Source organism: Suricata suricatta, chromosome 11 (assembly GCF_006229205.1).
Source record: "Suricata suricatta isolate VVHF042 chromosome 11, meerkat_22Aug2017_6uvM2_HiC, whole genome shotgun sequence".
Classification (NCBI taxonomy): Eukaryota; Metazoa; Chordata; class Mammalia; order Carnivora; family Herpestidae; genus Suricata; species Suricata suricatta.
Genome location: NC_043710.1, coordinates 48,641,123 through 48,668,402, shown reverse-complemented (window position 1 = coordinate 48,668,402; position 27,280 = coordinate 48,641,123). Strand labels below are relative to the sequence as shown.

Here is a 27,280-nt window from a genome sequence, read left to right as displayed (position 1 = left end):
GGCGGCCCGGGAGCTGAGCAGGGTCCCCGCGCCGGCCCCCGCTCGCCTCGGCTTCCAGAGCCGCAGCCGCCGCCCCGCCCCCGGGAGACATGACTTCCAGGCCGCATTCCGACTGGATTCCCTACAGGTACGCGGGAGCCCATCCCACCTCCCCTTCAGCTCCGGGACGCGGGCCCGTCCCACCACCCTTCAGCTCAGAGGGCGACCCGGGGCGCAGGGTTCCTATATCCATCCCATCCAGCGCTGCAGACTGGAGGCGTTGGACCTTCCTACCCCAACTTTGGGCCCCGGGCGGACTGAACCCGCCTGCCCTGCTTCATCTCCTGTCCGCCAGGGTTGCTGGAAGGGGCCAGTGCTCTGGGCCTGTGTGGGCCCTTGTTGGGTCGGGCAGCGCCATGTGGCCGCCTGGGGGAGGAACGCACTGCTCTGAGCCCCTTCCTAGGCGCAGGCACACCGGGTCACATGCCAGTGAAGCCATGGACAGACACCCCGTACAGCTGCAAGCATGCAACCCCCCACCCCCCACCCCGTGGGTGCATTCGGCCAAAGATGCTCCTGCTGGTCGGTTTACACACTCAAAGCCATGAATTCCTGGAGACAGTTATTCTGAACCAAGATCACCAGCTGCTCATATACACATGCACCCTGTACGTCTCCACACACTGACTCTTGGGCTCACACGGGTGTACTACTACCTGGGCACACACACATCCTGTATTTGGACAATACCTGCCACCCACTCACAGATACTACTCAGAAATCCACTTGCTAACAGATCTGTACCTGTACGCACACCAACTCACAACACAGAATTGCCTTTACATGCATAAGAACACTCATGAAAGCACAGCCACTCTGTATTCCCAGACTCTGATCTGTCCTAAGGACAGCTGGGCTTTGTGACACGCGTGGAGGTCCGGGTGAGGGAGAGGTGTTGGGGGTTTCACACAGGTGCAGGCCTTTCCCCCATGCACTCCATTCTCCATTACCACCGGAATAGAGCTTATCGTCATGACAGCGCCAGATCCTTGGCCACCTATTGGCTCCTGGTTGCCATGGGCTACGGGGCGGTCTCTAGGCCTCCCAGAGAGGCATGTGTGTAAAATGGGTGCTGGACTGCTAGGGTCCACTGTGTTAGCGCCTGCTTAGGTGCACAGGCCCGTGGGTTGTAGGAACAGACCCTCAGGACCCGCCTTGTAACACAGCCAGCCCTTGGGGAGGGACCTGATTCCAGTCACTGATAGGAAATACTTAGGACCGAGCTCTTCTGAGTCTGTCCAGATAGCATCCAAAATGAAAACCAGCTGAAACTGCCTGAGGCTTGTTAAAAGCAGATCCTTCTGCAAACAAGCACCTGTCAACTGGTCTGGGATTCAGGGTTTCTCTTAAGAATTGTGGTCTCTAATCTCAGCTCCTTTGGGGGCTTTAGGGTTTCCCAAGTTAGAATTTGTGTTGCTCCTTCCACCAACATATACACGTGCACAAATCCACGAGTCACTCATGGGGTTTCCTGAAGACATAATGCAGCCACACCTCAGAGTCTCCCGTATATCAGGGAGATATTTCTATCAGGAGACTGGGGCTTTGCTGACTCCAGAGCTGCTACCCTACACTGGGCATCTAGGCTAGGGACACAGGTCACTGCTGGAACATCTTGGTTTTCTTGACACACCTGTACTGAGGGCTTTCTAGAAGACGGTACAGCCCCAAGGAGTGTCATTAGCTTTTTCTCGTCACCTAGCAGAGGTGCCTGGGATAGTGCCTATGGGCTAAGTGGCCTCTAGTGCTGTGGAAGGATGAGTATGGTGGCAGGTGGTGGCCACAGACTCAGGGAGGGGGAGGGGACAGCACTTGTATCTGTAGATACGATGGTGTGTTTAGGGTCTGGCCGACGGGGGGCGGGGGGGGGGGGCAGGCCGGATCATGGTTCAAGGAAGCTCCTCCCAGGAGCCAAAGACCAAGCAATGCGTCTGTCGAGTGCATGCACAGGTGTTAGAGAAAGTCTGCCTCAAATAGGGGGTGCTTAATCCTGCTTCTAGGAAAGGGGGCCCTGGAGAGGTGGGTCTGTCTCTGGGACGTGGCGTTGTCCTCCAGTGCCCAGGGCGCTGGTATCCTTCGAGGAGGGAGTTGGCACTTGCTGCAGCCTAGGTCCAGCCGCCCCATTGCCCCATTGCCTTCTTGGGCCTGCACACTGTGCCTGGAGCACACAGTCCTATCACCCTGGCAGCCTATCGCTCGCTGAGGCGCAGCTTGGCAGCAGACCCTGCCTGCTTGCTGTCCCATTGCTCTGTCACCCCTGCCTTTTTCCTCTGTGGCTGAGAGGGTGGGTCTCAAGCTGGGAGCAGGCTATAGTCAGAAGTTGCCCGAATCCCTTGTGCCTTGCCGAGAGGCACGTGCCTGCACTGCACCTGTGCGAGCACTGGACTTTGGGTGTCGACTTCCAGAATGGGGAGACCCGGACTGAGAAGAAGAGATGCAAATTGCCTCGTTGCATTAACTGGGCTGCTGATTGCAGTTAAAGCCGCATGCCTGTGTGATCACAGAAAACTGGGGCAGAAGATTGGCAAGGCAGTTTCCTTGCAGGCGAGGGGGATGGGTACGTGTGCACGCGCTTTGTTGTGAGGTTTTCCCCGGTGTCACAGCATGTCAGAACTGGAATGTGTCATTTGGTTTGGGGGAGAGAAGCTGGTCGATTTCTTGTTAGCTTTCCTGGTGGGGGTTTCATTCCCTCTGTTACGGTTGCACCTGCGTTCCCTAGGCCTGGCTCGTTTTCTTCAAAGTGACGCCAGTTGGTGATAATCTTCTTAAGGGTAATTGTGTTTCAGTTGATAACGATTATGGATTAATCTCCCATTCTGACCCAGAAGGGAGCCATTTAGTTTATAAAGTTGAACAATTGGAATAGTGTTGTGCCTTTTGATCTGTTTCTGTTATTACTAGTAATAATTTCCATTTCTGCCATCTTCTCTCCATCTGTGTTGCCCTTGAGTATTAAATGCCCTTCATTCCTGACTTCACAACCTTCGATGAGCTGCAAGTGGGGCGTTCAGAGCGAGGAGCACTGGCCGGCTTGTCCTCAGGGCTCTGTCTGCATGGTCTTGCGGTCACTGTCTGGTGTCCCTCCAGCCAGGCCCTGAACTCCTGGAGAGCAGGGACCTCATGTGGTTCTTGGCTGGGTGCCTGGCATGAGCCAGCATAGACAAGATGCCTTGCTGCTTTGAATCACAGTGGCATCCCCGGATAGCTTTCAGGACTTCCCAGCCTTCCTGGCTCCACACCCCAGTTGTCAGCACACCCGAGGGATGTAGGCACTCCCCTCTCAGGAAAAGGAATACTTCTGGAAGAGTGGGGGCCTAGGTTAGAGAATGAGGAGCTCGGCTGGAAGGGCCCTTACTGTCCAGCCCTCTGTGTGAATCCTCTCTGCAGTCGCCCGCCATCAGATGGTTGCGACCAGTAGAGAGTTCTTTCTTGGGGTGAGCTTCAACATGCCTCAGGGTGTTCCCCCCTCTTGGCTCTTGCTGAGTCCGCCCACCACTTCCTCACTGTGCGTTCTGGAGAGTGGAATGACCGCTGACCGAGCAAGACCAGACTCTTTCAGTGTTGCCTATGTGGGAAGCCTCGGGTGCCCTGGACACTGTGGCCTGCCGCTCTGCCCTCTGGTGGCATGGGCCAGGAGCAGAGTCTCTCTCCACTCCCAGCCCAAACCTCCTTGGGAAAGCTTCCTGGTGTTGCTTAGGGCAGAAGAGAACACAGGGGAGATAGAGTGGACCTGGGGAGCAGGCACCCTGGGGGTACCCTCAGGCTGGTCTCTGCCCTCTGCCAACACAGCACACCTGCGGCCCGCCGGGTGTGGCCTGTCCCATGGAGGCCTGTCCCATGGCAGCAGAGGGAGACTGTACTTCCTGGCCCGGGGCCCCTGGTCCCATGGCTGACCTTGACTCCTCACCATCTTGAGGGATGGCTTTGGCTCACTGACTAGTCACATTGAGGCCTTTGTAAACAGAACCCCAGAGTCTCATAAGGCTGATTTCAAGCCCTGTCTCCCCCATTCTGCCCCTGTGGGGAAGTCCTAGGTTTGGGGACCCACATATGAGATGTGACCTTCTCCTGTTAGGTTTCTGTTGGTTAGACTCTGCTAGCTCTCCAGTGTCTTCTGAAGTCCTACTGTCTTAAAAAAAATGTTTTTTAATGTTTATTTTTGAGAGAGAGAACGCGAGCATCGGGGTGGGGGTGGGGATGGAGGGTGGGAGGGGGGTCAGAGAGCGGGGGAGACACAGAATCCGAAACAGGCTCCAAGCTGTCAGCACAGAGCCTGACACAGGGCTCGAACTCCCAAACCGGGAGATCATGCTTTGGGCCACCCAGGTGCCCCTGAAGTTCTGTCTTAATGAACAGTTTAGTATCACTTGTACTTTGCGTCCCCTGGAAGTCTGCTGAGAGGCCTGCCTTGTCTTTAGGTCTGCAGTAAACACGCCAACCAGGGCAAGCAGGATGCTGGAAATCTCTGACTATGGCATGCCCCATTGTTGCAAAAACCTTTGAATGTCTCATTGGAGGAGCATGTCACTCACGTGGCTTCATCTTGCCCCCCCCCGGGTGACCATCACCGGTCCCTGTGAATCCATATGGAAGTCTGGCTCTGCTGTCCTCGTGTTTCCCTTGATAGGTCTGGGGGCAGGTACCCTGACTTGCTAGCGGACTGGGCTTGCTTCTAGGTCCCTGGGTCTTCTAGCCACTCAGTTCGCCTGTCCTGTGATCTTATCCCAGGGCCTACGTAAGACTCGTTGATCTGCAGACTATAATTCCTTCCCCCATTTGAACATAAGGCTGCATTTGCATACTTCCAGCAGCTCTCCAATTTCTTTCTTGTTCTTTTGAGAGCACCAGCTGTGGCTCGTGGTCCTCATTTGCATGGCTGAGCATTAGAATCACCTACGTATAGTTTCTTGCTTTAAAAGAGAGTGCAGTGATGGATTGATTCTGGGGTAACCTCCCCAGCAGTTTTGAATTACCAAATCAGGGCCCAGTGCCGTAGCAGTTTTAAGGTGCCTGCCGAAGCTTGGGAGCCAGAGGCCGGAACGGAGAGGGTCCATCCTGGGAGGCCGGGCCTCCTGTGCGCAGTGTTACTTTCTTCCTTCTGGGGCTCCCCGTGTTCCCACTCGTACTGTGTTTCCATGATGTTCCAAGCAGCCACTAGGCAACAGAAGCCACAGATGGTGTGCTGGGGTGGGGGTAGGGGAGCCTGGCACTGGGGACAGGGGTTGCAACCTGGCCCCCGGCTGGTCTTACCTCCCCTGGCAGGCCATTTCCCTGATTCCCTGAGTCCAGCAGAGACAGTTTCCACTGTGACGGAGTGGAAGGAATGAGGGCATAAAAGGGGAAGGCGAATTGGCCTTGGAGTATGGGCCTGTCCCTGGGTAGCCTGGCCCCCAGGCCTCTGGTTAGCTCTGGTGGGTAAGCTGGGCCTGTGGGGAGGCGTCTAAGATGAGAGGCGGAGAACCAGCTCTGTAAGTGTGTTGTCCTGTCTGGAGTTTCCATCCTGTGGGAGAAGTGCCCCTGTTCTCAATTGTTGTCAAGCACAGTTTTCTCTCCAGGTATCTGTTGGGCATCTGGGGGGAAGCAAAGGGAGCATGGAGCTGAAGGGGCCACTTGGTGGGCCCTGAGCAGAGTGGATGGACTGATGGACACCGCAGCCTGGGTTTCTCTGAGCCTCGGGAGCCAGTGGCCGGGGCTTTCCTGGGTTCCCCATCTGGGTCTGGTCCACCATAGGAGGCACCTATAATGAAGGAGCCACCAGGGTGAGCGGGCGGGCTCATCCGTCAGTGTCCTGTCTCCTGGCAGGGCTGGAGCTGGCAGTCTGGGCTTGGCAGTGGTTCCATAATTGGAGCCCGAGTTGTTAAAAAGCCATTACTGTCTCCTCTGTGGTTATCATTTAGTGCCGCCTAGAACAGTGTCCATCAGGCAGGCGAGGGTTGGGGAGTGTTGGTGAGAAAGGAAGGTGCTGCAGTGGGAGCGGAGAGACAGGGCTGTCTGCAGGGGTGGGGCTGGGCCTGCTGAGGAGGAGAGAGGGGTTTCCTGGACTCTCTGGAGACTCCCATCCTTGTTGTTCTCTGTGGCAGTTGAGGTTTGCAGGGATGAGATTCCGTTATTCACCAGGGACAGGCGTCGCGCGCCCTGGATACATTGCAGTTAAGGCTGGGGGGACCCTGGTCCACCTCGTGCCTCTGTGACTTTCCTAGAAACAAGGCTGTACCAGGAGCCTGTTTACTGTACCCGCTGCTGCCTCCTCTCGGAGCCACCCCGTGTAGGTGCACCGACTGCCGGCCCTCCTGGGTGGGCTTTGCTCAGCCTGGTACGTTGTGACTTGCCAGGCACATGTTGCTTCTCCCAGGTGCCCCCCCCCCCAGCCTGCACATATCCCCCCTCCACTGCTCCAACAGGCCTGGTGGTGAGGGAGGTGGTGGATGGGTCTCTAGGTACGTCCAGGGTATCTGAGTTTCTGGAATCCTTCAGAAGCCTGCCCCTCATTCATTTGTCTTTTATTCATCCATCCATGTCTGGTGGTGAAGTCCACTCTATCTGAAGTCTTACCCGTGTTACTAAAGCCTGCAGCTCTGGGTCTTTCTCCCCCATCAGGGAAAGGAGATGAGGCTAGAGGAAGAGGAAAGCAGCCTCCTTAGCTGGGTGTGACTCGTGTGGAACACCCGTGGCAGTGGGACAGTAGCCTGAGGCAGGGATGCACCCTGCTGCATGGATAAGGACATTTGAGGCCCTGGCCAGGAAGGCCACCATGGCTGGAGCCGCCTTTTGTCCATCGAGTTGCCACTGTGACCAAGCAGTTCCCGAGGTGGCTTTGCTAGTGTTGCTTAACTCTCAGGTGGAAGTTCCCACTTGTAAATGACCCTAGATGTTTGTGTCAGCACCATGGGAGGCACCCTCGTTGCCCTGCTCAGCAAGCCCCGTGCCAGGATGACCCAGATGAGTGCCCCTGGCCCTCCCCTGTGAAAGGATGAGTGACTCTTGGCATTCCAGTCAGCCGTGAGCCTGCCTCTCCTGCTGGCAGGAAGCGGAGCCAGCAGCCTTGTGGAGGTGACATGGGCGCCTAGCACGTGACTGAGATTATAGGCTGCCCTGTGTGTGTCCAGAGCTTGGCAAGCAGAGCACGGGTGGATTTCAGGCCCTGTCACTCCTGTTGGCCATGTGCCACATGGAGTCCAGACTGCAGTCTCCATCTGTATCCTGCACGTTATAAATGAGTGTGCATTGCTCATGCAGCAGCCCAGGGTGGACAGTGGTGTTCGTGGACTGACCCTTCAAAGTCTGTGGGAGCAGATGCTTTGCCTTGGCTTTATTCAGTCAGACCACTGGCTTAGGTGGAGGGACCAGTGGCAGGGGGGTAGCCTCTCAGACCTGGCAGGGCCCCCAGACACCTTGCTCACCCTAGTACCTGCATCCTTCAAGACCTTGATGCCACCCTCCTGCAGTGCCTCTTTTCTCTGATGGGACACTCACTGTCCCAGCCAGCCTGCAGTGTTAGGAGCTGGTTCCCTGTGTCCTGGTCCTAGCAATGCCTCAGGGAGTCCCTAGTGCAACTCTGGACTATTTTAGGTGGACTGAGGCCTTGACTTAGAAGCGTGTCTGTTTAGTAGTGTTTTCTCTTGTGCTCTGGCGGCCAAGGATTTTGGTGTATAAGGCTGTGCATGGCCCCCGATCACAATTGGGGCTCCTCTTGAAAGTAGAGCAGCCCATGGGTATCAGGTGTTCAAGCAGGTAGGACAGCTGCCAGTTAAAAACACGCAGTCATTACAGGTTGTGGCCAGGGAGGGGTGTGGGTGCAGCCAGAGGTGGGCGGCGAGCTTCCTGCCCCCTGGGCTGGTTCCCCCAGCGCATGGAGGCACAGGTAGTTTGAGCCGAAGGGACATTTCAAGTTCATGATTGGTCCAGCTAGAAAGAGCTGCTGTTGTCAGGAGGAGGTGGAAATGGCTTTCCCTTATCTTTGGGACAACTTGACCTCATCTTTCCCCCTTACATGCGCTCTGTGCTCACCTGCACACGAGCATACCCACCTCTCACGCGGGTGTTTATGTGCATAGATATCCAGGTATGTGCTGATCCGTGTAGACGCACTTATATATTTGGACACCTCTCAGTGTGAACACATGCATGGGATACACTTAGAGCTTCACACACAAGCCTGCTGCCCTCAGGCAAGCCTGTGCAGGTGCCCACACCAGGTCTGGTTCAGGGGCAGGCTCAGCAGGCTGGGCCAGTGCAGCCTGGGGATTCCCAGAGCTCAGATCCTCATGTCCAACCCTACCCCCTAACCGTGGCTTTCATAGAATTTGGGCTTGGGTCTCATGTGTCTTGGCCTAGAAGGAAGGCTGAGTGGTTGGAGCTCCCTGATTACGCTGGCCTTCCTAGGAGGCAGGTCTGGTCCCTGTGAGGTGATGCTGCCTGTTCCAGGACCTTAGGGACTCACGGGTTTGATGCCCTGGGGCCCCCTCGCCATGTCGGCTGATTGCTGGGCTATGCACTGCTGCACTGTGTCTGTTTGCAGACATGCCCACCCAGCTCTAGCCCTGCCCTGAGGGACTGGTTGGTCTTTATCTTCACTTTCCCAAATGAGGGGACCCTCATTGAAGTGGGAAAGGGGAGTGGGTAGTGTTAGCACCTCTAGTCTGTCACCCAGAGAGCCAGGAGTTTGAACAGAAGGGGAAAGAGTGTGCCCTAGAGGATCCAGCCTCCTCCAAAAAGGATGGACAGACAGAGGGGAAGAGCTGGTGAGATCCGAGAGGGACCTGGAACAGACTGGCACCTGGCTCTGAAGCCCATCCTTGGGACAGGTTCCCCAGATCTCAGGCAGGTCCCTGCTCATGGGCCCAAAGGGAAAGTCTCCTCCTGTACTTCCGGAGACCAGGCTGACTAGGATCTCTGAGTCAGCAGGGATCCCAGCAGAAGAAAGCCCAAAGTGGCAAAAAATATGGCTTACACCTTTTTGTCTGGAGTCAGTTTCCAGAGGTGGTTCCACCCTTCCTCCCTCTCCTACATGCCCAGGAGTCATGCCAGGAGGGGTTTCAAGAACGCAGATGTGCTGGGGGTGGGCTCTGGACTCCATCCTGGCACCTGGTGGGCAGGCCCTTAGCGCCCCTCTCTCCCTCTGCAGTGTCTTAGATGATGAGGGCAGCAACCTGAGGCAGCAGAAGCTTGACCGGCAGGTGAGTGGGGTTAGGGCCATGGTCGGCGTTTGCCATCCTGGCCCGAGTCTCCCAGGGTGGGGAGGGAGGGCTGTCTCCCTTGCTGGGGTGGCTGCGTCAGGGGAGGAGGCTCTCACAGAGAGAGGCAAGCCCTGTCTTCATCAGCTCAGCATCAGTGCTGCCTCAGGACCCAGGGCTTTTGACAGGTGGGTAGCCAGACCATTGCACGTGGAGCCCTGGACATCTGGGCCCTAGACATCTGGAGTGTCCTGTCAGGGCAGCTCCTTGGGCTCACTTTTGTCTCCTTTCCTGGACCAAGTGTCAAGGCACCGTGGCCCTGAGTGGGCTGTGGATCCTATGGCAACCTCTAGAACTGAGCTGAGCGAGCAGGGCCCCCTCTTTGAGCCCAGTTGGGAGGCTGCCCTCTCAGGGCCCGCCAACGTCCCCGCCTGTTGGGTGCCTCTGTAGCGGGCCCTGCTGGAGCAGAAGCAGAAGAAGAAGCGCCAGGAGCCCCTGATGGTGCAGGCCAATGCGGATGGGCGGCCCCGGAGCCGGCGGGCCCGGCAGTCGGAGGAGCAGGCCCCACTGGTGGAGTCCTACCTCAGCAGCAGCGGCAGCACCAGCTACCAAGGTATCTGCCCTTAGGTCTGCCTGGGGAGGCCCCGTGCTGTGGCTTCACACCCTGGGTTTGCTCTGGGGGAGCCGCTCAGGGACTTCCGCCGGCCTGGGCAGGGGAGGGGCTCACCCCAACGGGGTCTGCTCAGGCTGGGTGTGGCTCCCAGCCTCGGTGGAAGGAGGCGGGCCGAGGGAAGCTGGGGCCTGGAGCCCGGGGCTCTGCATGTGCTCAGGCGTCTTGAGGCTTTGGGAGTTTCATTAAGTCACTGCCATGCAGCTGTTTTGGCGGCTGTTTCTTGAATACAGATTGTGTGCCCAGGGCAGGGCCGGGACGGCAGCCCCTCTGGACCTAGTGTGCCTCCCATGTGACAAGACACAGCCTCTAGTCACACCATCATAAGTCACTGCTCACTTGTGACCACGAGCCAAGTCACTTCCCCTCTCTGGGTCTGTTTTCTCCCCTTGCAAAGTGAGGATAATTCTGTGTCTCTCGGGCTTTGAAAAAATTGAAGCGGTCATGGTGTGCTCTGCCCGCCGCTCAGAGCCCCAGAAGGCAGCCGTACAGGTGACTGGCTGGCCTGGGGTGGAGGTGTCCCAGAGCACCTGCCACCCCAACTGCAGCCCTAGCTGCCTCCTGCCCTGCCCTCTGCTGGCTCTTGGTGTTAAATACAAGGGAGTGGTTTACAGAGGATGATCCGGGAGTTTGACATAAATCAGAAGCGTTTACCCCAGTAAACGCCTTTAGGTTTACTGGCCATGCTCATTCATGTTAATGCTTCATTTCTTAAACATCATTTTGAGGGCTTGGCTTGTGTTAGGCTCTGGATTAGAGGTTGAGGGTCCAGGGTAAGCACAAAGCAGATGTGGTCTCTGTTCCTGCTTGGACTTTAAGGTCTAGGAGGGCAGAGAGAGTTAAACAGATAGTCACAAGTGGGTTTTGCAGAAAGAAACCAGGCTCTGTGAGTGAATGGCAGAGCACCTACTCCCGGACTGGGGTCAGGGAGAGCCTCCCTGAGGAGGACACAGGTTGAGTGTGAGTTTAGTTGGGGTTGGGGGACAGTGTCAATAGTGAGGGCAGTCCAGGCAGCTGGAGCAAGGCCCCTGTGGCAAGAGGGAGGACGGGGTGCACAAGGCACTGGAAGAGCCCAGTGTGGCTTGGAACTTGGGTCTCCTGAGAAGTGAGGAATGTGCAATTAAGGCAAAGGCCAAGTGGAGGGGTGCTGGAGGCCAGACTTGGAGGAGAATGTTGGTCTTCATGTTATGAGCATTGGGAAGTTGTTCAGGGACTTTGAGCAGGTTGGGGGTCTAATGTGTGGAGACTTGGGAGCCCACCCAGCTGTGACCCTTATGAGACCTCTTAGTGTGTGCAGCTCTTTGTGCCCCAGACTTACTCTCCGGCCTTGGGGGTGCTCCGGCATCCCGGGCTTCCATGGGCTTGTCCCAGAAGGGCCAGTGCAAGCTCCCCGCAGTTTGGGCCCTACTAGTTCTGGGCTCTCCTAGGAGATGCAGCCTTTTCTGTCTTCACCATTTTCAGTGACCCACATTCTCCTGGATCCTCTCCCTCCCCCTGCCCAGGAATGTCTGCCAGCCCAGAGATGAGCTGCAGGGCTTCTTGATCCATCACGGTGTGGGCCCGCTTGCAGTGACTTCATCACCCTGGGGTGGGCGTGCCTCCTTCTTCCGGCCCAGCCTGCCCCTGGGCCCCTTTGCCTTGTCCAGAGGCCCTGGGGCGGGGTGGGGGTTTCAGGCGGTGGGGCCCTGGGAAATGTGCTGAGAAGTGAGTTCCACTTGGAGCTCTGGTCTCACCTAGTGCCCATCGCGTTCTTGCGCGCACGCTCTCTGTCTCTCTCTCTGTCTCTCTCCCCCCTGAGCAGTTCAAGAGGCCGACACGGTTACCAGTGCACAGCTGGGAGCTGCCCGCCCAACAGCACCAGCCTCAGCCAAGAGAACCAAGGCAGCCGAAGCAGCGGGGGGCCAGGGTGGGGCCTCTAGGAAGGAGAAGAAGGGGAAGCACAAAGGTTGGCTTGGCTCCACTACAGCCCCCTTCAGGAGGCCTGGCTCCCACTGGAGGGTTGGGGGGAGGCTTCTCCACCAGACTTGGAGGTAAGGGGCAGGGTGGGAAGCCTTCGTGAAGGCACATAATGGCACTCAAGCCCCCACCCAGCTGGCTCACGGGCTGCGCCTGGCTCCTGGGGTCCCTGGGCTGGCCTGTTGGTGTGGGCAGCCTCTCCCTACTGCCAGGAAGTGAAGTGCATCTCGGTGTGTCAGGCCTGGGAAGTCCCTCCCCCACCTGGCCAAGTGGCTGGCCTGCTGTCTCCATCCCGATGCTCTCTGCAGCAGGTGTCACTGCCGCCAGCCCAGCCATCTGCCCCTCCTTGTGCAGCACTCCTCTGCTTTAGTCCTGACTCCACCCTCCAGGCCCACAGACCAGTCTGTTCTCTGTGCTCCTCTCTCTCCGAAAAGATCCCCAGAGAGCGAGGACAGTTTCTTGTTTTTTGTTTTTTAATTTTTAACGTTTTTACTTTTTTTTTTTTTTTTGACAGTATCAGACTGTGATCAGGGGAGGGGCAGAGAGAGGAAGACACAGAATCTGAAGCAGGCTCACCTGTCAGCACAGAGCCCAGTGTGGGGCTTGAACCCATGAACTGTGAGATCATGACCTGAGCCAAAGTCTGCCATTTAACCAACTGAGCCACCCAAGTTTCCCTCAATGACCGTTTTATAGTGGCTCCTGCCACAAGTCCTGTCTCTGCTGGCTGGACACTGTGTCCTTAACCCCTGTGCAGGGGCAGGGACTCCCAGGCCTCTGGGCCATGGTTGGACAGGGGTGTGTGTCAGGGTTCATAGGCTTCTGGAGCTGATGGCAGCATTGGGGGCATAGTCAGGCAGGGCAGTTGCCACCTGTGTGGGCCAGGCCTTCTGTCACTTGGGCACCTTGGGCTGGGTGACATGGGATGGGAGATCTTCCATGTGGGAAAGGGAGTGTATGCCAAACTCCACCTTTTCAGGTGGCCTCATATGTTTTGAATGATGTCTGAGTAACTGTGTGTGTGTGCACACATGCGTGCGCGCGCATGCATGCGCATGTGAGAGAGCAAGAGCGCGATCGATCGGTCAGTACTGGTAATCAGGAGCTGGTCACGTCTGAATGAGTGGTGGCCTTAGCTCTGGTCACGATTGATCCTTGTTCTCCACCTTGTCTTTTTCACTGTGCAGTTGGTTTTGTAGATGGCTGTCTTTTCCATAGGGATATGAACCATTTCAAACTAACCCCCAGCAGCTAGTTTGGGGGCACAGAAGAAATGAAGCCCATGTCCCTTAGTAGCTTACCAATCATTAAGAGGCTGGCAGCAATCATTAGTTTTTTTAAAAAATCAGTTTTGCAAATAAAGTTTTGCAGAGGGTCCCCCAACTCATCCATCACCCACTTTAAGGATGTCTGAGAATCCAGGATCTCCCTCCCCCCCAACCCCCACGGGACTCAGGAGTGTCCCTGGCCTGCAGGCACCAGCGGGGCAGCAGCACTGGCAGAAGACAAGTGTGAGGCCCAAGGCCCGGTGCAGATCCTGACTGTGGGCCAGTCAGACCACGCCCAGGACGCGGGGGAGACGGCGGCTGCTGGGGGCGCACAGCCCAGCGGGCAGGACCTCCGTGCCACGATGCAGAGGAAGGGTGAGCCCTGTGGGGGTTCAGTGACACCCCCAAAGCTCAGTCCCAGGTTCTTAGATGCACCCTTCTTAGGAGCATGGCCCTCCTGTGTCTGTTCCGGCCCCTCCCAGGCCCTAGTGAGGGGGGCACAGTTGGACACCAATGAGAAACTTAGGTGTAGGGGCCCCTGATAAGGCCAAGTTAAGGGAAACAAATGTGAACTAGGTTAAGCAACCAGTCCCTAGCCCAGCCCTCTCTCCCAGCTTCCATCTCTTGTCCCCAGGGAGGCCTGGGTTTGGAGACAGATTGCCCCTCCCTTTGGTTCCCTTGAAAAAGCTCCTTTTGCACAGAGTTTCCCCTACACCTGCTGAGTTTGGGGAGCAGAGCCAGAATGCCAAGAGCCAGGGTAGATCCTCCCAGGACACCTGCTGCCCAGAGTTTCTCCTCCATGAGCCCGGAGGGTGTCCCTGGCACAGGATGGCAAGGAAAGCCTGACCAAGTCAGATCAGGGCTGGCTTCCTGGAGAAAGGGCCACCAAGGCAGTGTTAGGCTGGGGACAGCATTCCAAGTGGGGAGAAATGCATAGACTGAAGGCCACAGCCAGGCTGGGAGGGGAGTTGGACATGAAGGTCCCCAGCACAGGGTCAGCTCCACTCAGGCCTCACTACCCAGGAGATGGGCACTGTGACTGGGGGGTTGGGGGGATCTTGGGACTGAGCTGGGGGTGGGGGTGTCACACCCTAAGGACTGTGACTGGGCCCAGCTCATGCATGCACTTGAGAGAACGTGTCCTTGCATACATTTGGGTGTGTGTGTGTGCGCGTGTGCATGTGCCTGTGCACTATGGCTGTACGTGTACAGGTGGCTCAGCGCTTCTGCACAGGTGTTTGTGCAGCCGTGTATCGTGACCACTGGGCCTTGCCTGCTCCCCTGCCTGGCCCAGGTGTCTCTAGCAGCATGAGCTTCGAAGAGGAAGAGGAGGATGAGGATGAGAATAGCTCCAGTTCTTCCCAGCTGAACAGTAACACCCGCCCCAGCTCCGCTACCAGCAGGAAGTCTGTCAGGGTGAGGTGCTCCTGCCCAGCAGGGGGGCGGAAGGCAATCTTCCCAGGGCTGATCATCTGGGCTGGAGGGGGGACGGGTGTGAAGAAATGATGGAGAGTTGGCTGCCCTGGGACTGGGTCTAGGTGCCCAATAGGAGCTTCTCTGGCCAGGGAGGCAGGATAGGAGGACAGAAGCTCTGTCTGGGCCAGGGCTCTTCTGTCCTCCTATCCTGTCTCCCTCCTCTTCAGCCAGGCCAGGAGCCGGAAGCTCAAGTTGGACAGGATGGGCCTGAGAACCTGCCCACCGTCTCCAGCCCCAGGGACACTGAGGTCGGGGGAGGGCTGAGGCACTAGCTGCTGGCCCCAGGGCCAGCATGGCCAGGCCCACCAACACATCAGAGGGCAGCTTTGGATCCCAGACTACCAGTTGTAGCTGCTGCACGTCTCTGGGGTTCAGGCTCCTCCTCTCTCCCTGGTAGGAGGCAGCCTCGGCCCCCAGCCCAACAGCTCCAGAACCCTCGGCGGATGTTGAGGTCCAGGATCTTGAGGAGTTTGCACTGAGGCCGGCCCCACAAGGTATCACCATCAAGTGCCGCATCACACGGGACAAGAAGGGGATGGACCGGGGGATGTACCCCACCTATTTCCTGCACCTGGACCGTGAGGACGGGAAGAAGGTGAGGTTGGCTTCCACCTGCAGTTCGACCGGAAAGGGGGGGGCGGGGGAAGGCCTGAGGTCCTGTGGGCTGGGATGTGACTGGAAGCCTCAGATCCAACACTGCCCTTTCAGTTCCCCCGAAGGGGTGGAAGCTTTCGTACCTGGTTAGGGCATACCTTTGTGTTTGCTGGTGCACATGTGTGCGTGCACATATGTATGTTCAGGAGCTGAAGCAAGGAAGAGTCCTGTGTGTGCATGGCCCCCATGATTGTGACCAGAAGTTGGGTCTGGAACATGACTCTGCTCCATTCCCCAAGGTGTTCCTCTTGGCGGGAAGGAAGAGGAAGAAGAGTAAAACTTCCAATTACCTCATCTCCGTGGACCCAACAGACTTGTCTCGAGGAGGGGACAGCTACATCGGGAAACTGCGGTACTAGCCCTCCCCTAGGAAGCGGGCAGGTCTTGTCCCTGTCCCTGAAGGACCTCTAAGTCAGGGTCACATCCTCTTGTGGAATCCTGTCTGTCCATCAGATCTCACCAGAGGCCCTGGTCTGTGCCAGCCTAGAGCCAGACTTGGAGATGGACCTTACACACCCTACTCTAAGCTGCTCCCAGGGAGTGGGGCGCGGGCCCACCAAGAGTGGCAGATCACCACCTCAGGAGGTCGTTGAAGATGTAAGCTACCATGAAAGAGCTGCTGTGGCCCCATGGTCAGTGCTAGAGGGCAGGGCTGAGAGCAAGTCCTTGAGAGAAGAGAATGCAGCCTTGGGATTAGGAAAGCCTTTGAGCTAGGTCTTGGGGACTGTTTGCTGAGGAGCAGAGTGCCAGATCAGGGAAACAAGTCAAACTTAGAGGCGAGGAGCTAACGCTGGAGCAACAGTCACGGCTGGACAGGACAGAAGACTTCATCAATGGTATCCACTCTCTATGGGATGCTGAGTCCCCGGTAGTCTTGCCAGATGCCATTCTGCTTGCTCACCTCCCTTGAGAGAAGCACTTCTGTTCCTTAAGAAAAACTTGTGGATCCCAGATTTACCCTCACTGAACTAAGGTGCCCATTGATTCTATTCTGAGCGAGTTCCGACCTTGTGCCCATGAAGCACTTTGACACGTGGGGACTCAGTGAGCGGTGCCTGCCCCCACGTCTGTTCTGGCTCAACCCAGAATGCTCTACAGGCTCCTCATAGGACAGACCGAGTTCTTCCCTGCTGCAGGGCAGAGGTGCATAATCATGTATTGATTGCCTGCCTTTCAGGTCTAACCTCATGGGCACGAAGTTCACTGTTTATGACAATGGAGTCAACCCTCAGAAGGCGTCATCCTCTACTTCGGAAAGTGGAACCTTGCGTCAGGAGTTGGCAGCCGTGTGCTATGTGAGTCCTGTATCCGCGGGGCTCTAGTCTCCAAGTTAGATGTGACACAGAGGACTTGCCTGACCTGTGGGCTTTCCCATCTCTCTGAGTAGACAAGACTTTAGAGAGTGGCCCCTGCCTGTGTTGAGAGCTCAGACTACAGGTGGCCCAGAGACTCTGGAGCTCTGGGAACCAGGTGAGCTCTATATAGCCCAGCCCGGGAGCCTCTGGGAAAGGAGACAGGATCCCTTCAGTCCTCCCTGTGGTACCTAGGCCCTGCCTGGACTCCAGGCCCTTTGCATAATCATCTCACTGACTGTACAACCTAAGAGCTCAGTCTTCTTTTATTATATAGATGAGGAAACTGAAGCTCAGAGGTTGGGTCACTTGCCAATGTCATACAGCTTCTAAATGACCAAACTGGAATATAAATATAGGGGATTTGTGTCCATTTTAAAATGAGGAATTGGTACCCTTATTAATCTGGGTATGGGTACTTCTACGAGGCCTGTAGGGCAGCTCCATAGCTATTCTGGATGATCCTGTGCTGCCACCTGCTGGTCACCTTTGGGGAGGCAGTCCAAATCGCAAATTCTTAGGGAGCCCCAGCTATGTTGTAGGTAACTTTCGAGGCACTAAAGATACAGTTGTGAACAAGAGCGACATAAAGTTATATCCTTATGTGACTTAAACCCCTGGTAGGGGAGAAAAGCTATAAAACAGATCTATAAGCAAAAAAAAAAAAATGTTCCTGATAAATGTGAAGAAACAACAAAGAAGGATATGACATGTACAGGTGTGTGTAAGCTTGTAGGAAGGATGGGAAGGAGAGCTTCCCTGAGCCAACACTTGCGTGAAGCCCAGAGGGAAGTTAGAGCCAGCCACGGAGGTGTAGGGGAGAACCCAGCCAGCGCTAACGTCCTGGGTGGCTGGCGTGTAGGGGGAACCATAAGGAAGGCAGAGTGCGTACAGAGGAGAGTAAGTGGTGGGGAGAGGAGACTTAACGGGGCCGTACCACATGAGGCCTTGCAGTCAAGGTGAGACCTTGAGCTTTTAATCTGAGTGAACAGTGGAGGCAAAGGATGAGGCTTAACAGGACTGCTTGCTGCTGTGTGGACAGATGGGGGCAGGGAAGGCTGGAAAGAAGGAATCCAGATAATGGTTATTACTGTCATCTTGGTAAGAGATGGTGCTGGTAGAAAGTGGATATAATTTGAAGGTAGAGTTGGCAGCATTTGCTGATGGATTAGAAGTGGGTTGTGATTGAAGAGAGGAGTCAAGCATGAGCACATGGAAGAATTAAGTGAGAGAGACTGTAGGAGGTGCTTGTTTGGGCAGAGTGGAGATTCAGAAGCTCAGTTCTGCATGTGGTGGTGGTGCTTTTTTTTTTTTTCTAACGTTTATTTTTGAGAGACAGAGACCGAGAATGAGCAGGGGAAGGGTAGACACACAGAATCTGAAGCAGGCTCCAGGCTCTGAGCTAATGCAGGGCTTGAACCCCGAACAGTGAGATCATGACCTGAGGTGAAGCTGGACGCTTTACCGACTGAGCTACCCAGGCGCCCCTGCATGTGTTAAGTTTAGAGATGCTGAAAACTAGCTCCTCATCATCTTTATTCCCTTTCCCCAGCCCCCTGCTGTCTCTCCATTGAGTTCTCACTGTTTTCCAGGAGACAAACGTCTTAGGTTTCAAGGGGCCACGGAAGATGAGTGTGATCGTCCCAGGCATGAACATGGTTCACGAGAGAGTCTCCATCCGGCCCCGAAACGTGAGTCTCCGCCCACCCCCTTCCCCTGCACGCACTTCTGTGGGCAGAACTGTAGTGTTTCGGTGGAGGAGACAGAGGGTGAGAAGCCCTGGAGCTTCCTAGGGAAACCTGAGGACCCCACCCCAAGGGCAGATCTCTCCTCAGGGCGGTTACAATGCCATGGCAGGGGTGGGCCTGGCTCAGGGGCGGCTGCCTTCCCAGGAGCACGAGACGCTGCTAGCGCGCTGGCAGAATAAGAACACGGAGAGTGTCATTGAGCTGCAGAACAAGACTCCTGTCTGGAATGACGACACGCAGTCCTACGTACTCAACTTCCACGGGCGCGTCACACAGGCCTCCGTGAAGAACTTCCAGATCATCCATGGCAATGACCGTGAGTATTGCTGCCCTTACTCATTACTGTCCACATGATAGCCACGGCCCCATAGCTCAAGGCTCACTCACCCCACCCGGCCTGTACAAGAGCTCAAGGACATGGGTTACAGATAGGACTTAGAGGTCAGGAGCTCTCTAACCATAATGACTGGGAGGCCCTGAGAAGGACCTTCTTTGGAGCCCTAACCCTAGTCAGCTGTCTCAGGTGTGGAAACACCAGAGACACCCTCTGAGTGACTTCTTCCTCGTCTTGTCTCCTGGTTTTTGTATGTCTGTCTCCTTTGTCCTCTCCCTTTCCCCCCACTTCTCCCAACTGGTCTATTTTACCTCCTTTGGGATTTCCCTTGGCATCTCTGCTTCTCACCTGCTCTTCCCACTGTGGCTTGAATGGCCACCCTTCCTCATCTCTGTCCTCTGCGTCTCTCTGGGCACATCTGGGCCTGTCTCCAGCGGACTACATTGTGATGCAGTTTGGCCGTGTAGCAGAGGACGTGTTCACCATGGATTACAACTACCCACTGTGTGCGCTGCAGGCCTTCGCCATCGCCCTGTCCAGCTTTGACAGCAAGCTGGCCTGCGAGTAGAGGCCTCCTTGGACCCTTTGGGGTTGCCCGGCCTGGAGTGGAGCTGCCTGCGGAGACAGCCCTGCTTACCGTCTGTACATAGGCCTCCTGCCAGATGAACCTTCTGCTCTCGGTGGCTCCCTGGCCCCTCTGCCTCCACTGCTGAGATGGAGGACTAGATGGGGGAGGGGTGTGTGAAGGGACCAGAGTGAATTCTTCCTGGGCCCTGGGTCCACACACACCCTCCACTCTTGGGCTAGTATCCTGCTGCAATCACATTTGCCAAGCTGGGCGGCCTCTTCAGCTGCAAAGGTAGGAAGACGTGTCAAGGGAGAGGAAGCACAATGCAGGGCTGCTGTGGCCTAGCCAGCCACTCAGCCTAGCAGTCAAGGGACAATGGGTCCCCAATACTGAAGGACACAGTGAGTGTAAGTAGGGGTTGGGTACATTAACTTTACACAGAAGGGCAAGGACCGGCTGCCAAGTCCTTTGCTAACTACAGAAAGTCCTCTGGCTTCAGAAGGCCTCCTAGGGCTGAGGGAAAGGTGAGGGGCAGGACCTTGTCAGGGCTCTAGAGGCCTGGCTGTGGTGGGAATGGGCCGGGGGCCTAGCTCATTTGAGTTCTCTAGGTTTTCTGTGTGTGCACAGAGGCAGGCAGCAGGAAGCTGGGCCTCCAGGCCAGGTGTCTTAGAGGGTGGGGCCTGCAGGAGACAGGCCCACATGCAGGAGGTGCATGAACAGGCTCCCTTGACCAGGGCTGGCTCAGGAGTCCTGTCAACTGCCAGAGGAGCTTTCTGCTGCGCGGCTCCTGCCCAGGTCCCAGTAAGTGTGGACAGGGCCCAGGTCTCCAGTGGGTGGAGTGCCACTTGGGAACATTCTAGCTCAGTGCTCTTGCCCATGCTCAGCTCCTGTTGTGCCCAGTCTAGGTTGTGGCTGAAGACTCCTGGGTGGGAGTGGGGCAGGGCGAAGAAAGCAGGGAGTATTTTAGAACCACACGAGCTAAGCGATCGCGGGACCTATAGACACGAACTAGTAGTACAACACGTCACTTTAGGTGGATCATAATAGAAATTGGGACTTGCACTGGATCACCTGGCTGGTTAGTGGCAGACTTCAGAACTTCCGGCCCCTTGATTTCTTTGTTCCTACCATCCCCCAGGAAAATGCTGTCTCTGGTTCTCTGGTCTTCCTGGAACCCAGCAACATACCCTCACCCTTTTGTCTGATTAGAGACTTAAAAATGTCAGAATCGATATTGGAAATTGAAACCATTTCAGTGGGAAATGAGGCAATTTCCTGCTGAAAGCTGGGTTTTTGGATATCTAGCTTTGGAAGGGTGGCAGGCCTTAGCATGGCTGCTGCCCCTTTCTTTGAGTGTTTCAGGGCGAGGCCTGCTCTCCACCTCGATCCTCCTCCTGGGATGGTACCATCTACCCTGAAGCCTTGGGAATGCTAAGCCAAGCCCTTACCCGTTTTGTCATTTACCGCGGCAGAGGCTCTTTGCCCAGGTGGACGTCAGAGGGAAGCAAGCAGGAATAGCTTCTCCCTTCAGAGATGTGCGTGGACAGGCAGTATAGAAATCTTTTCATTTTAACAAGTCCTAAACACTCTAGTATCTGTACTGTGCGGGAGTTGTTCTGACCTAGGTGGAGGGTAAGAAGTCTAAGATTTCCATGCTGAGTGTCACAACAAGGCACACTTGTTCTAGGGGGTCTGCGGAAGGCCCTTCCCCTGGTCTAGTTTCTGGACCTTGCTCGAGGGCTTTTGTAGACCAGGGCTGGTCCACTTCCTCTCCTCACTTTGGGAAGAGACCTGCTGACATTTGGGATTGTGGAAAAGGTAGAAGCCCAGTGGCAAACTCTCACAGCCTGCTTTCTTGTCAGATACTTAGAGCAGGGTGGTTGGGGAGTCTGGTGGGGTCAGGAACGTAGGCTGTGCTTCCAGCCTTGCCATGGGCAGGCAGCGCAGCAGCAAAGCTCTGTTGAGCACTGGGTGATGAGCAAGAGCAGCCGCGGCACCTGCTTGAGCCCCAGCCTCACAAGCTCTGTTCCTAAGGCCCCATACCTGGTGATGCTGGTTTTCCCTGTCCAAACAGCTGCCAGGGCCCCTGGGCACCGCCTGGGCTCAGCATCTCCCACGGTAAGAGCTCTTGCCCTCCATACCCTCCACCGGCTTGGTCCTTGACAGGCAGGGGACTGGCTGAGCCCTGAGGGTGGTGGGCAGCTGGGACCTGGGGCAGCTCCTCGGTAACTGCTCCTGGGGCCGCCCCCCAAACAGCTCTTCTGTAGAGCCGGGATGTTCACTTCCCCACTCTTCTCCAACTCTAGCTTTTCTTTCCTTCTGGCTCCAAGGTGCTCTGTGTCTGTGTCTCTGTGTGTAACTGGGGAAAAGGGCAATCTGCAAATCACTAACTGAGGTTTCTTACTACGATCATATTTCTAAGGATGAGTGGGAAAGGAATAAGGATATTAGGATCACCTGTGGATTTTGTTCGTTCATTTCATGCTCTTTGATCGGAAAGTAGACCCGGGGAAGTACCAGCTCTTTCTCCCAAGGGTTCAAGAGATTTTAGCTTTTCAGTTCCATTTTGCATTATCTGAAAAATTGGTATGTTACATGCATGCTTTTGGATGAATTTGAACATACTCTAGTGAATGTGCCTTAAAAATCACGACACTAGTTTAGGAGGAGCAGGTAAGGTCCAGACTCGTGCTGAGGACAGGCACTGGAAGCTTGCAAGGGTGATCATCACTTGAAGCCTGCATCCTTCAGTGACAAAAAGGGCAACAAAATGACAAACAGAAGCTTGTCTTTGGTCTGGAAATACTTAGAGGTAAATGCTCTGCCAGTTTACATTTAGAGGCAGTTCTAAACTTAATAAGCAGCGGTGAGGACTTCAACCATAGGAAGTACATGCTTTCCTCACAGTGGGGGCTGCAGTGAGCCGTGTCCATGGCTCTGTTATGCAAGCACAAATTATATTTCCTATCTGGAGTCCCTGCTTTCCCCTTACTGTGGTAACACTCGCTCTTCCCTTTCTAGAATTCTTTGCTAAGCTATACCTGTGACCTCCGGCTACCAGGTGGCCCTCAGAGCACACTTTTCCAGATAGCTTCAGGAGTCTGCAATCTCGTGCCCAGCACTGAACTGTAGCCCCCAGGAACAGGCCAAGGTATGGGCTCTTGCTTTGAGTTTCCTGGTTACCTGTCCATCTGTACCTCCAGTTTGCAATTCTGTCATCTCAGGATATGGGGAAGGAGAGGCATAGCAGAAGTATGGGGATAGGTTTAATTTTTGGACCAAGTTGAGAGGCAAGTTGGTCTTACAGAGAGCACTACTGCAATTAGTAGCTAGGCGATTCTGAGCAAACCAGTTCTCCAGACTGTTTTCTCATCTACAGCCAAGGAGGTTGGACTGTCGAAGTCTGAGCGGGAAGATTCAGGGCGAATTAAAGTTGATCCCTGCTTTCATCACTACCTTTTCTGGCTCATCACTGTGCCTTTTTTCTTTCCAAAAAACACGTCACACCCCTTTTCTCTCTTCTGTTTTCTTGTCCTTCTCCCTTCCCCCATTAAGGATCAAGGTCCAGGCAGCGCTATGGATTAGGCCAAGATCCAGAGTTTCCTAGAGAGTAATTTTGAGTGACTTAGAAAGGAAGCCCGTCTCGGGCCTAAGGCCCGAGTTACACAGGGGACTTGGTCAGGATGGGTGGCACTTCTCTAGCTGGGAATTTACATTTAGCCAGTTTTCATAATGCCTAGAATGTGTATGTCTATTTGCACAAGATTATCTTTTCCTATTCTGGAGTGGTCAGACATTTTATTTTTGTTCAAAATTATCTGGAGTTTTAGACAAACTTGCAAAACTGTGCTTTTATTAAGTGACTTTTTGAATAAACTCTTTGGTATTCTTGAGCAAATGTATTTATTTACTGGTATGTGCAATGACAAAGTTGGTATTTTCCCATGTTAACATTATATATGTTGTAGAACTTAAGTGTTTGTCTAAGTACACACCATATATCAACAAATTAAACTTGAACTGTTTCACAACATGGCTATGCACTTTTTTCTTCCTAGAAAAGGAGAAAGAAAAACCCTTTCTTACCTAAAAGTGTTTTCCTACCCCATTCCTTGCTTCTGTCCTACGAGCCTCAGGGGTGGGTGAGAAGGGCTGAGGCTGGCCTGGCTCTGGTTGGGCTCTTCCAAGTTACGGCTGGTCAGAACCACACACACCCAGGCTGGGAAGGGCTGGAAGAATAGTTAAGATACTTAGGTTAGCACAGTCCTCTGCAAGAATGGGCTGTTTGTTCCCTTGGGGCCCAGCCCTTAGGAAAAAAATAGGGTTGGTTTCTTTTTAACCCTACATTTGGAGTTTTTATGTGGCTAAGATAATTTCCTGCCTCAATCGTGGCCTATAGCTCCTAGGCCCTGCCTCTGCGGGAAGCAGCAATACCAGTTTGTATTAAAAACGAAAGAGGTTTTTGTTTAAAAACAAAGCTTTTAAATAGGTTCAGGATAGTCATGGTTTACACAATTATAATTAAAGTTCCCTTTCCCTGAAGTGTCTTAGTTTGTACCATGAGGTACAGAGAGTGTGTGAGGCCAAGAGGTCAAATATGCCTGTTCCTCAACATACCTTCCTTCCTGGTCCTAGTTTCTGGAACGTGTACGCTGCCAGTCCTACAGCTCCAAGGTGCTTTCTCTGTGCTCCTGTTATGACGGGAAAGAGGATCTCCTGCCCGGATCACCCACCTGATTTAACCAAGCATGGCCCCAGGTGGTGGATTGCTAAGCCACCTATCTGTCCTCCATGCTCTGCCCCAGTGCTCAAAGGTCACCGAAGACCTAGTACCTGGGGCGGATCCAAGTTCACAGCCCAGACCAGTTCTGAAAAATGAAGACCATGATGAGAGCGACAGCAGGCATGACAACAAAAATCAGCCGTAGGATTTTGGTCATCTCAGGCTGTATATACACATGACTGTCATCCCTGAAGGAGAAGATAATTCTGGAAAATCCAAAAAGGACCAAATGAGGAATCAAAATTTCTAAAAGATACATACATTAATATTTATTGCTGTTTAAAGCCAGCCAAGAGCTAGGGCAGCAAGAACCTGTCAGAAGTACTAAGAGCTCGTGGAACTGTTTTCCTGAGCCAATTCCCCCCCACCCCCCCCCAAATTAACATTCAAAATTAAAAAGTGGTTACGCAACACCTTAAATACCATCCTCATAAAAACACGTGAACACCCATACACTTTCCCACCAGTTTTGTCTAGCCCTGCGCTTTCTGCCAAGAATGTTCTCTTGCTTGGCCACCTGAAGTTCTTAGCATGCCTCCAGATCCAATTTGCCTGTTAGGTTTCTTGGAAGTACTTTGGCAAAAATGATCTCTGTGTTTCTATAGATTTGGATCCACATCTCAGTTACAGCATAAAGCCTTGTACAATAAAAGTAAATTACTACTTGAGTGGTTATCATATATGAGATAGGAGGGTCAACGCTGTTTTATATACACTGATGAGTTCACGTTTAATCCTCCTAACCGCCCTGTGGGACCTGGACTTGTACTCCCCTGCACCACATAGCAGAAAACCAAGACTCAGTACAGTTAAAGAACCAACAAGACTCTACAGATAGAAATAGGCAGGGATGGAATCATGAGCGACATTTCTTAGCCTGCAGAATTCATAATCTTGAGCCCTTTTATATAGTTAATAGTTTGTTAAAAAAATAATAAATTGGACAAGGCTCCCCACCAAACTTTCTTAAAGTTAGGAACTGAGCCTCTGCTCCCACTGCCTACCGCTGGGCAGTGTCTCCTAAATGAACACAGGAATGAAGCAGCCAGAAACACATCTTAGTAAGGAAACCATACATACTAAGGCAAAAAAGAATGAAATAACGGAAAACCATTTATCAAAAACAGTGAAGAGCACCTACATTATTTTTTACCTTGAGCATTACATCTAGATCATTTCCAGTAGATTTTAAACTACATTCTTTAAAGTGAATCAGATGTTCTACGTAGAGATAGAAGCAATATACTTCCTACAGACTCAGTCTTCAATGACTTCTCTTTGTAACAAAAAAATGTTAATTTCATCAAAAAGCAATGCCTACTGGTAGCTGACACATGTTAATGCAATCCCAGATCTTCTGACAGTCTGTAGGATAGGCTTAGATGTGTGATTTTAACTATTTTCTTGGCATCTTGGTCAACAGGAACAATGGAACTCCAAAACCCCGATCTATCCTTACATGATTTCTTAACTTTCACATCTTCCACATTTTATGATTAGGAATGTTCTCAGGAATGTGTCTTCTTTAAACTCAAGTCTTACATGTAAACTGAATTCACTCATCTTTACTAGCCAGGATAGCTGGGTGCCATTTTATCTCTAGAAGACACATGGCAGATGGCACCTTAGAGATTAGGCCTGCAGTTTAGTCAAAATCCTTCCAGCCGTAACCTACCTCCTATTTTCCCCACCCTTCTCAAAAGACCCAGATATCTGAATATAGAACAAATAGTCTCTTCCCCTGAGCGACACAGCTAGAGGGGCTATATTCTCCTGCTATATTAATTCTCTGCAAAAGACACGCACTGCAACTTCCCTTTTAGGCTGGCACTTTGTCTACAAGCTCAGTCCTCCTCACTTCTGTCTCAATTCGTGTTGCAGAGGGCACAATGTTTAGAAATCGCTTCTAGGCAAGTGCTGCTGTTAAGTACATGGATTCTTTCCCTGTCCCTGCCTTGCTGGCGGCCTGAGCATCTCATGGAGGACCAGCACCCTTACACAGGTGTCCTTGCAGCCGTACTAGCCTCAAACCTTGGCTCTGCAGGGCAAGGACTAAAAAGTCTCTAAGCCTTCTGGCCACTGAGAGCCCAGAGGTATAAAGCTGCTTCCAGGTTGGCAGTTCTGGGAAACAGCAGGGATAAAGGAAGCTAGAGATCCAGGCAATACTGAAGGAAAACAGTCCCCCAAGAGGTCTCCGGACTCATTCACAAAACACTGGGGTCTTCTACCCTGAAGAAAAGTGGGTATCAGACGGCGACAGTGCTCCTATGAAGGCCCTCGCTGTGACCAGCAGGCTTTAGCTCACCCAGCAGAGTCTTACCCTGCTCTGGCCCCATCATACCCACAAAATATGTTCTCTTTTTGAACCCATGGGACCACTAACCTGCTCCAACCCACAGAGTAAGACCCCTTGGACTCTGAAATCTTCACTTTTGCAACCCAAGTCCTCCTCATGTTAAAATTGATGTTCGTTCACAGGTAAACCATCTGCTACTCCTAGCATGAAGAGTCGGACCTCTGTCCCTGAGTGTACAATAGATCAAACATAATTACTCAGCGGATCAACTCTCTGGTGGAGGACAGGCATGAAGAGAAAGAGTGAAGCTGTATTATGTTCAGACTAATTGCTACCGTGTTTTACAAGGTGACAGGTGTGTGAGCACCAAGAAGGATACATGATCTCCATGGTAGTGGCCTGATTAACTAGGATATTTAAACACAGAATGAAGTATAGGGCACAGGGCCAAGGATGAAATCTGAGAAAGGAGAGAAAGGTCACCTTGGGATTAGAGTAATGGATACTTCCCCAAACCAGCTGTTTTCAACTCCAAACCCTGGGGGTTCCGCTTCCTCAATGTACCATCTGTATGCGCTTTATCAGTGCTGATGCCCAACCCTTGATCCCTGGAGTCTTGGGGCCATACTTCTTTGGTGGTTTCCTCTTGCTCAGTGTAACTGTCTGCACTGAACCCAGCATTCTCTGCCAAGACCGCGGGATCCTCCTCTTCATGAAAACAGCAGGAACAGGTTTCTGGCTCTGGGTCACATGAGGTAACAGAATTAGCTTCCTGGACTCTGGAGTCAGTGGGCAATTCCCAGCCCAAATGGTCTGATTCGTCACCTTCTAGCAATTCCATTCTTTCAGCTATTTCTTCAGCAGAGGGTTCCTTGGGGTCAGGGTAATCCACTAGGATGGTTTCTTGCCTCCGCTTGATACAGTCTGAAAGGTCATAAATCGGGTAAGTCTCTTCAGGATAAC

General features: G+C 53.6%; 2 protein-coding genes across 12 annotated transcripts in view; one reads left to right on the top strand and one right to left on the bottom strand.

Moving 5' to 3' along the window:
• The window catches only part of TUB (TUB bipartite transcription factor), an 83,487-nt gene extending 60,216 nt beyond the window's left edge, over positions 1 to 23,271 (top strand). For 2 of the 3 annotated variants that reach the window (XM_029956208.1, XM_029956210.1), the window contains exons 2-12: positions 9,164 to 9,215; positions 9,663 to 9,825; positions 11,684 to 11,827; positions 13,314 to 13,481; positions 14,401 to 14,522; positions 14,980 to 15,177; positions 15,476 to 15,588; positions 16,414 to 16,531; positions 18,181 to 18,279; positions 18,481 to 18,652; positions 19,105 to 23,271. In XM_029956208.1, the coding sequence (XP_029812068.1) occupies positions 9,164 to 9,215; positions 9,663 to 9,825; positions 11,684 to 11,827; positions 13,314 to 13,481; positions 14,401 to 14,522; positions 14,980 to 15,177; positions 15,476 to 15,588; positions 16,414 to 16,531; positions 18,181 to 18,279; positions 18,481 to 18,652; positions 19,105 to 19,238 (1,483 nt within the window). In that variant the 3' untranslated portion in view covers positions 19,239 to 23,271. Of the gene's footprint in view, positions 1 to 21; positions 128 to 9,163; positions 9,216 to 9,662; positions 9,826 to 11,683; positions 11,828 to 13,313; positions 13,482 to 14,400; positions 14,523 to 14,979; positions 15,178 to 15,475; positions 15,589 to 16,413; positions 16,532 to 18,180; positions 18,280 to 18,480; positions 18,653 to 19,104 lie in introns of those variants that run through there. The other variant, XM_029956209.1, reaches the window with a different exon arrangement.
• Positions 18,108 to 27,280, bottom strand: part of RIC3 (RIC3 acetylcholine receptor chaperone) — a 63,495-nt gene continuing 54,322 nt past the window's right edge. For 3 of the 9 annotated variants that reach the window (XM_029956211.1, XM_029956212.1, XM_029956214.1), the window contains exon 6: positions 23,020 to 27,280. In XM_029956211.1, the coding sequence (XP_029812071.1) occupies positions 26,808 to 27,280 (473 nt within the window). In that variant the 3' untranslated portion in view covers positions 23,020 to 26,807. Of the gene's footprint in view, positions 19,522 to 23,019 lie in introns of those variants that run through there. The other 6 variants (XR_003915148.1, XR_003915149.1, XR_003915150.1 and 3 more) reach the window with 6 other exon arrangements.